This window comes from Cyprinodon variegatus, unplaced genomic scaffold, assembly GCF_000732505.1.
Source record: "Cyprinodon variegatus isolate N-32 unplaced genomic scaffold, C_variegatus-1.0 Scaffold101, whole genome shotgun sequence".
NCBI lineage: Eukaryota > Metazoa > Chordata > Actinopteri > Cyprinodontiformes > Cyprinodontidae > Cyprinodon > Cyprinodon variegatus.
In genome coordinates, this window is record NW_015150554.1 from 1,010,120 (window position 1) to 1,019,759 (window position 9,640).

Sequence of the window (9,640 nt, forward strand, 5' to 3'; positions counted from 1 at the left end):
CAGTGTGAGCAAGGGGTAACTAACCCTGGAGTGTTTATGAATGGACAGTGGCGCCCTCAAGTGGTCGGCAGTAACACTACAACACTATGAGATATTTCTTTTAAAGATGTTATCAATGATTAGGATGGTACAATTTAAATATAAATAACCATTAATTAACATTTAAAGGGAGTCGATCATTTGTTTACGCCCTTAAAACGCACCAAACTTTTCAGATTCTTTTTCAAAATATGGCTTCAATTTCCTTTGACGTCTGCTCTAGCATAAAATCACATAAGATCTGCTACAATTCAACTGAATATGGAAAAGTCTTAATAAGTTTGAATATTTTTGCAGGGCAGTGTTTATTTGTTTCTCTTTTTGCCCGCTTCTGACTCATGGTTTTTTGTCCTGACATGCCCCCAGGTGCGTTTCGGGCAGCAGAAGCGGTACCAGGACTGGTTTCAGAGACAGTACCTGTCCACAGCAGAGAGCCAGTCGCTGCGCTGCGACCTGATCCGATACATCTGTGGCGTCGTCCATCCCTCCAATGAGGTGCTGAGCTCCGATATCTTGCCACGCTGGGCTATCATTGGCTGGCTGCTCACCACCTGCACAGTAAGATGGCTTGTCCCCAGGCTCTGTGTGAAAGTGACAGTTATATAAACAGGCTAGCTTGTAATCAGATTGTTTGCTTTTCTGCAGTCGAATGTGGCTGCTTCCAATGCCAAGCTGGCTCTGTTTTACGACTGGTTGTTCTTCAACCCAGAAAAAGACAGCATCATGAATATAGGTAAGAATAAACTGGAGGTCATGCTCTGTTCCAGGGTCATCACAACACGCTATGCTACAGGATACATTTATCTGCAGATCGCTCTGTTTCTTCTCACACATGGAGATTTAAGGCAGGTTTCTCCAAGTCCAAATGTTCTTATTCATTAATTCATATTTACGCTTCCAGTATTGGCTTATGAACAGCATCGCATTACTAAAAGAGACAAAGGAGCTCCTTCCAGACAGCGGCTTGTTTCTCCGATAAGAGGCACTAATCAGAGATCTCCTGACCAATGCCGACTTTAGGTTTTTCCTGAGGGTCTGACCAACTGGAGCTCCATCATATAAACTATTTAATGTTCTGCAGATTGTTTAATATAGGTTGCAGTTTTGGATCCAAATAATTGTTAAATTATTATTCCTAGCTACGCATCAAAGCATACTGTTACCATCCTTTGTCTTATTTTAGTAAATGCTGCTGGGTGATTCATTCTGTTATGGAAATGTTGATTATCTAGAAGTGAGACATTGTTTGAGGAAACAAAAAGAGAAGATCAATCTTGTCTTTGCAAGTTTATTCAAAGGTAAATAACGTTCAGAACCACACTTCACTTCAGAGGAGTCATTGAATGTGCTCCGAGCAAAAAGTAATCACATCCTTTATAGCCCTGCAGTACATAGCAGAACAGTGATGAGAAACAGATGTGAAAAGGGTAAAACAAAGCAACCTTTAGGAGATTTCTCCTATCTTGGCACCAGAGTAATAAATCTGACACCATATATCTTAAAAGCAACAAGATAAGGTTTAAAGGGTCCTGAAAAGCATTCATTCAAAGTGAGGCCACCAACTAAAACATACAATTTCTTTCTACTAGGTAAGAATATTTTTAGCCATGCACAAAATTTCCAGATGGTTCATTTACCAAAGATGTCGGAATATGGTAGTTTTATGTATTTAAGAAATATGATTATATTAATCTGATATTCAGTATTTGACTCACAGATTACTCAAACAGTCCATTTACTCTGGTTATTCCTCAGAACGATATCTTTGTAAAGATAATGTGATAAATTGAGTGTTGAAGGTTGCGAATTCCTGGATTCTGCATAAATTATAAAAATATGTTTGGGAAGTGCCAAAAGATTTCTAACTAAAATGTTTTGCTGTATTTATTACTGTTACTTATAAACAAGTTAAATTAAACTCTATTCTTTAGTGATGATTTTTAAGGTAAAGTCCATAACTTAATTAAATCAAATAGCAGAGCTGAAAACACTGGTTTAAATTTCTATTTAGTTTTGGTGGGCTTTTTTTTTTTTTTTTTTTTTTTTCTTTTCTTTAGTCAGTCTTAAAATAAAACTGCAAACAACATCAGCCGGAGACTGACTGAAGGCGTACAGGTAGAAGCACAATTACCCATTTTTGTCGGTTCTGCACATTAAATTGAACTACCCATCTGCACTCATATTAAATTAAAAATAAACTATTTCAAAATTGACTTAAAGAAAGAAATCAATAGATGAAGAAAAAAAGAACTACAAAAGCACTTAGAGAGTGCAGACCTCCACCAAGCAGCAAATCCTGTCCCATATTATGATTTCCAACCAACAGATAAATGTGACACATGATCTGGATCATTACCAAATTTTAATGAGTTCTTCTTTGACATTTGAGGCACCTCTGATTATTTTTTTTTTTAAATAGGTTCATAGCTCTTGAAGTAATCCTGCTAACAAACAAACCAGCCAACATGCTTCTGCATGGCTGCCCTGACAGAGGCACAGCATGATCTGCAGCCTCTGGTGTTTGTGCTGCTCTTACCTTCTTCATTTACTCTGCTTTCTTCTTTGATTAAGCGAAGCATAGCTCTTCTTGTGTTTTTGTCTTCAGTTTACATAATAATTCTGGACTTTTTAAGTCCAATTCTGAAGCCGTCAATATTCACTGCTGCCCCCCACTGGTTTAGTGTGGAACTGCTTGCTCTGCCAAAAAATGTTGAATCTTTTAAGAAATACTGTTATCTAGATTATGATCTGGAGCACCATCATAATTTAATGGATTAAGGGGGAACACTTCTGATATAAATTCCATTAAAATCCGTTCAAACCTTTTAAAGTGATCCTACTAAGGGACAAACACGACTGAAAACATAACCTTTCTCCTGAAGATCAAGACCAGATGAAAGGTTTTTAACCCTAAAATATTATCACTCCCTAAAAATTTTTTTTTTTTCTTGAACCCACACTTGGTTCATTCCATAATTTAACACTATCACCAGAAACAGAACTAATTTTAAAATCGTTTCTAGCCTGTTTAGTAGTTTAACAAAAAATTTAAATTTAAATTAATTTAGTGTAAAAAATATTTTTGAAAATGACAGTAAGTATATTTATTGTTTCTCAACCTAATTTTCTTCATTCTGTAAGTAACAAAAGCATACAAATTAATGTCATTATAATTTTACAAACAGTGGATTAATGAGTTAGTTTACAAAATTTAAAAAAACAGCAGCCTTATTTATTTGTTTATGTTATAAGGTTAGTTATGGATAGAATAGATAGAAGTCTTTTAAGTTTGAACAAATTTTACATTTAACACAGTAAAATCTGCAGAAACCCTTAGTTTCTAACCAGATGTATTTTCTGCTCCTCTCTGGTTGACCTGTCTGCCTGAACAAAATTGGAAAACTCACCTGTTAAGCTAATTTTCTTTCTGTATTTCAGAACCAGCTATCTTAGTGATGCATCACTCCATGAAGCCTCATCCTGCCATCACCGCCACTCTGTTGGACTTCATGTGCAGGGTAATATGCAGCCAGAGTGCAAAAATACACAGCCAACTCTTAACGTTTCCATGAGTAACACAGTCCTCTTTGATTCCTCAGATCATCCCTCACTTCTTTCCTCCGCTGGAGTCTCAGGTCCGTCAGGGCGTGTTCAATTCACTCAACTTTATCATGGAGAAGAGGGTGCTGGCGTAAGAACGACATCACAATCAGCATTGTGTTTTTAAAACATCTACACCTTATTTTCTCTCATTGGTTAGTAATTTTAATAATTTTTTATCCATCTCTGTCTCAGTCACCTTGCTCCACTGTTTGATAACCCGAAACTGGACCGAGAGCTCAGATCAATGCTTAGAGAACGGTTCCCCGAATTTTGCAGCCCGCCATCCCCTCCCACTGAAGGTAGCACATGCAAACACTCAAACCACCTTATACACAGATTTCTAACCTTTTCACAAAAGAACCTGAGCAAACGCCTGCAGCTAAAACTTGAAAAAATGAATGTTTCTGTGTCCTGCAGTGAAGATGGAGGAGGCTGCTTCCATGGACATGGACAACCACGTCCTGGACAAGGAGGAGGGTTGTTATGACCACACGGAAGCTGCTTTCAGCGACGACGAGGAGGAAGTCAACAATAAAGGTAGGAAAAAAGAACCACAGGCTGTTTGATTAGAACTTCATCCAAACCAGTTAAGTCCACTTGATTTTGTAATTTGTGGAACCATTTCAAACCAGTTAAACTGGTTCAGTCCAGTTCAACCCAGTAGCTTTGAGATATGCACCAATCAAACTGTTTTACAGCTGCAGATGTTCCAGGTGTTTCTATGCTTACCTTGTTATTTAAGCATCACATCAATCTAACCGTTGACCAATCACTGTGCAGGAAAGAAGAGGGAGTTCCGGTTCCACCCAATCAAAGAGGCCGTGGTGGAGGAGCCCGCCGATATCACGCCCTGGCTCGACCAATTAGACGACACCATGAAGGAGAAGGTGCAGCAGATTCAGAAGACGAGGTGAGATCACAACAGAACCTTTTGATCCAGGTTGAAAGTGCCACTCCCACCTCAATGATCAGGTTTATGACCGACTTTCCTCTTCTCAGTGACACGGAGACCCAGTGTGAGGTGATGCAGGAGATCGTGGATCTTATCCTGGAGGTCAGTTACTTCCACATGGAGTAGAAACCTGGAAATTGAAAAAAAAATTAAACATGAAGCACAAAAAGCAAGTCGAATTAGATCAATATTAGAACAGAGATGAGAATTAAAGCATCTTTATCAGGAATGAATCCAGCTGCTTCTTAAAGGTATAAAAACTATTTATGTAAACACAAAAGAACATAAATGACCAGCTAGATTTCAGCTGCTGATATTATTTTAGGAGATTAAATTATAAAATTCAAGCTTGATTCTAAATTTGCTTACTTTGTACCCAAAATATACATTGTTCTGTCTTCACTTCCTTATATTTTTTTATATCAATGAATAATCTTTGTGAAATGAATATTTTCCTGTTTTTCAGGACGACTTTGACACAGAGCAGATGTCTGCTCTGGCTTCCTGCCTGGCTGAACTGTTTAAAGATCACTTCAGAGGGGAGGTCCTCCCTGAGGAGATCACTGAGGAGTAAGGCGTCATTTCTGCTGCTCACCGCCCGCTGTGTCTGCGTGACAACCACCCTGTCTGACGTTTGTGTTCCTGTCTGCAGGTCTCTGGAAGAGTCTGTGTGCAAACCCGTCTGCCTGATCTTCAGGAACCTGGTCACCATGCAGGAGGACAACAGCGGCTTCTCAGTGCTGCTGGACATGTTGGCAGAACTTTACCAGAAGCAGCCAAAGATTGGGTACCACCTGCTGTACTACCTGAAAGCCAGGTGTGTAGCATCAGAGCTGGAGATCCATAAGTCAGATTTATGTTGCTGAGAGCAGTTTTATTCCAGATTTATCTTTTAAACTAATTGATAATATCATTTAAATATATTTTTGAAGTCTTCCTGCTGTGAGTGGTTATTGATTATTGATCTAATGTCACCCTGCATGTTTGAAAGAGGTGTCGACATAAGATGGGTTCATTTATGCTGGTAAATACAAAGTCGTTCCAGTCTGACTGTTCCCCCTCAGATCATCTCTGTTAATGTAACACCTGTAAACATCTGTGTGTGCCAACAGCAAAGCGGCGAATGGCAAGATGATGCTGTACGAGTCGTTTGCTCAAGCCACGGCCCTCGGTGACCTGCACACGTGTTTAATGATGGACATGAAGGCGTGTCAGGAGGACGACATCAGGTTGCTCTGCTACCTCACACCGTCCATTTACTCTGAGGTAAACACAGAGAAATAGTTCAGCACTGAAAGGGATTTCAAACATACTGTTACCAGATTGGAAAATTGGATTTTCCCATTGAAACTATACATTCAAATCATTCCCATAACTTTTCCTTCCTTCCTTCCTTCCTTCCTTCCTTCCTTCCTTCCTTCCTCCACTCCCCACCCCCACATGTTAATCCATCTGTTGTCCGTTAGACTCAGATCACAGCCTGACTAAAGCTTTTTGTTTAGTTTCCAGATGAAACGCTACGAAGCGGCGAACTGCTCAACATGATTGTAGCTGTTATTGACTCCATGCAGGTAACACCCACCGGTTCCCATTACAGTGTTTTTGGTTGTTTTTTCTACCATTCTTTCCAACTAACCTGGATTTCGCCTCTCTGTGTTCAGTTACAGGAGCTGATGTGTCATGTAATGATGGGTGACCTGGTGATGTTCCGGAAAGACTCTGTTCTAAACATCCTCAGTAAGATTAAGAGTTAGTTTGTTCTCCATCATGGCCTTTGGGCTCCAGCTTGTCTACATGTTCTGTTTCTTCCATCTCCAGTCCAGTCTCTGGAATGGGAAACCTTTGAACAGTACAGCACTTGGCAGCTCTTCTTGGCCCACAGCATCCCCCTGGAAACCATTATCCCCATCCTTCAGCACCTCAAGTACAAAGGTGGCTACAGGAACATTATCATCCTGGGCAACAACTGTAAGCCTAAGAGTGGTTTTACTAACCTTGGTTTTTCCCCCCCTTTTTCAGAACATCCAGAGGCTTTGTCCTGTTTGCTGTTGCAGCTTCGCAGAGAAAAGTAAGATAAAAAACAAACAACTCTCACCTTATGTGACGTTGCCAGCTGCCTGACTTAATGTCTCCATCCGTATTCTCTACCTTAAGGCCAAGTGAGGAAATGGTAAAGATGGTCTTGAGTCGACCGTGTCACCCCGATGACCAGTTCACCACCAGCATCCTTCGACACTGGGCGTCAAAATACGACGACACGCTGGGAGAACACATCAAAGCTCAGCTGATCAAGAACAACAACCAGCCCCGCAAGAGACAGAGGTGGGGACAAATACAGAGGTCTTCAAACCCTGGGGTTGAATTATATTAACGCAAAGGAGTCAATATTTATCAATTAAACATGAAATGAAACAACTTTCATCAAGTTTATAGTAGCATATTTTTACAGTTTTGAAAAAAAAAATAGAGGCTTTTGTGCTTTCTGTACAGGATAGATGAACATCAGTCTTTAGGTTCAGTCAGATTTAGGTGTGGACTTTGACTAGACCATTCTAATAAACGAGTATGCGTAGATCTAAACAATCCCAGTGTGTGTCTTTCTGTATTACAGTAAAAAAGTTTCCTCTCGGTCTGTCTTCAGTCTTCGTAGTTCGAGCAGTAAACTGGCTCAGCTGACCCTGGAACAGATCCTGGAGCATTTGGACAATCTGAGACTGAGTCTTAGCAACATGAAGAACAACTGTGAGCTCAGGCATTCGCTCAAAGAGTAAATTACCAGTCCCTGATCTGCTCAGGTCAATGACTCTCTTCATCTTTCTCTATCAGTTTTCACTCAGACTCCCATCCTTCAGGCTCTGCAGCACGTTCAGGCCAGCTGTGACGAAGCCCACAAGATGAGGTACAAAAACGGTCATTAATCTTCTCTCCATTTTTACTGTTGATGACAGATTGTTTGACACCGATGCCCCTCTGCAGGTTCAGCGATTTGTTCGCCCTCGCCGAGGAGTACGAGGACTCTCAGGCAAAGCCTCTGAAGTCTCGGAGAAAAGCTCCGGCCTCATCGCCTCGCTCCAGGAAAGGAGTAGCGCCACCAACCAACAACGAGGAGGAGAGCGTCTCCAGTAGTGCCTCGGTACGTATCCCTGCAACAAGAAAACAAAGACGTTAGCATTGACCTTAGCTGTTATTGAGTTTTACATCTAAACAAATTGCATAAATATATCCATCATTCATTTAACATGTGGTTATGATGTTCTTCATCAATTCAGCACAATATGGAGCCTCCTCTGCTGATAACTTTCAGAGCAGCTATTGTTTATTGTTAGTCAAGCACAATGACAGCAGGAGCTGTTATTAACAATTTCTCATTGGTCTGACGTACTGTTTCTGTTCTCTATTTTTTATTTATTTATTTTTTATTGGCTATTTTCCATAAAAATCAAAATTAAGTTTCATTTTAATAAACAAATCAGATGAAAAGGTCTCACCCTTGGTGAGGTCATTTATGTTTGATGATCTAATTTGTTGAATTTAGATTTGATTTTGATGATCTTGAACTATCGTTTTATTTTATTTTGTTTTATATCTGTTTAAATATCTGTTCACTTTTTTTTACTAAAGTTAAGTTGAAGGGAACCGCCTCTTATCTGGTTTTGTTTATATTTTTCTGCAGGAAGAGGAAGACTCAAAGCCCAAAGCACCGAAGAGGAAGCGGAAAGGCTCGTCTGCGGTCGGGTCGGACAGCGACTGATGAACCCTATGGCCAATCAGACGCCAAAAACGCCGACCAGCTGGGGCCCCCGGGGTGGGACTTTACATCCACGCAGCGGGCCGTCTTCTTCATGAAATCAATGTTGTTCCCATGGAGACGAGGAACGGCTGGTGGGGTGGGGTGGGGTGATCCTCCATGACGCTCTGCGAGGAGAAACCACAAACTCTTGATCCAAATGAACTAATTTTTAACAGTGGACATGATGAGACTGACCCCTGTACTTATTTTTTTCCTGGAGGGGGCGTGGACTCATGACTTCCTGCTGTTTTTAGCAGCTCCTTCCTGTTTGTCTTTCTGCAGTAAAAACTTTTCATCTGTTCCTTCATCTCAGATGAATTCTTCATATAAAACAAATGATGGTTTCAGGGTTTCATTTCTCTCATATTGGATAGTTCAGTTTGCAAACTGGGGGTTGCTTATAAGCACAACGGCATCGCAGTCATCATCACCACAATGTATTACTGTTGTGTAAAAGAAAACATCTCAATTGTGGTCCAACTTTTGTCCGAAGCTTCTGATCTTTTCTGACTTTTGGTTTAAAAAGAAAAACCATGAGAACAATGTAGATCAACAAAACTATATTTTTATTATCTGTGAATCTTTTACAGAGTTTGCATTTTTAGGATCTTTGAAATTAAATCTTGAAACGTTCCAAAGCCAAGTCAGAAAACAGAAGAAGTCTTCTGCCAGAGTTTTATTTTACAGCCATATGTCATTAAAATGCGTTATCCGGTTCAGACAGAGAGCTGTTTTTACAGGATGTGAAAAATAATAAATGAGCAAATGACGAACGGATGATGTTTGTAAAACATCTGTAGAAACATGTCTTTTGAACTACATTTCCCACATCAAATCTCATGGAGCATTATGTGTTGAAGTTAAATCTGCATCAGATATTTTTCATGTGAACAAGTCTCACTGAAATCAGCTGTTTCCTAGAAAGTTTCTGTGCTTTTTAAAATCATGTCCCTCTGAGTGGATTTTTTTTTTACTGTCAATCAAATGTTGACATCAGAGTTAACATAATAAAAATTAGTTTTTCAATTTAAATATATTTAAATATTCAACATCCTCAGCCTCATCCAGGCCTATTAACTATAATCACCAATCATGTGATAAAAAGATCTCAAAAAGCTTTGCATCATATCCAGATCTAAAGAAACCCCAAAACATGGGAAACTGGGTCACTGACATCTTCCGATCTGGATAGTTGACTTTTTTATTTATTTCTGAGGCTTTGGGACTCCAGAGAATCATGGTGAAAGAAAATATAT

The 9,640-nt window shown here is 39.7% G+C and overlaps 1 protein-coding gene across 1 annotated transcript in view; it reads left to right on the top strand.

Moving 5' to 3' along the window:
* ints3 (integrator complex subunit 3) overlaps positions 1-8,685 on the top strand; it is a 16,148-nt gene extending 7,463 nt beyond the window's left edge. Inside the window, exons 10-29 of the mRNA XM_015374385.1 lie at positions 406-597; positions 685-772; positions 3,478-3,557; positions 3,639-3,730; positions 3,835-3,941; positions 4,060-4,179; positions 4,423-4,552; positions 4,642-4,696; positions 5,061-5,164; positions 5,247-5,411; positions 5,707-5,860; positions 6,097-6,165; positions 6,256-6,331; positions 6,413-6,526; positions 6,614-6,662; positions 6,749-6,916; positions 7,236-7,336; positions 7,421-7,493; positions 7,571-7,727; positions 8,268-8,685. Coding sequence (XP_015229871.1) covers positions 406-597; positions 685-772; positions 3,478-3,557; positions 3,639-3,730; positions 3,835-3,941; positions 4,060-4,179; positions 4,423-4,552; positions 4,642-4,696; positions 5,061-5,164; positions 5,247-5,411; positions 5,707-5,860; positions 6,097-6,165; positions 6,256-6,331; positions 6,413-6,526; positions 6,614-6,662; positions 6,749-6,916; positions 7,236-7,336; positions 7,421-7,493; positions 7,571-7,727; positions 8,268-8,345 — 2,172 coding nt within the window. The 3' untranslated portion in view covers positions 8,346-8,685. The remainder of the gene's footprint in view (positions 1-405; positions 598-684; positions 773-3,477; positions 3,558-3,638; positions 3,731-3,834; positions 3,942-4,059; positions 4,180-4,422; positions 4,553-4,641; positions 4,697-5,060; positions 5,165-5,246; positions 5,412-5,706; positions 5,861-6,096; positions 6,166-6,255; positions 6,332-6,412; positions 6,527-6,613; positions 6,663-6,748; positions 6,917-7,235; positions 7,337-7,420; positions 7,494-7,570; positions 7,728-8,267) is intronic.
* Positions 8,686-9,640: the final 955 nt, after the last annotated feature.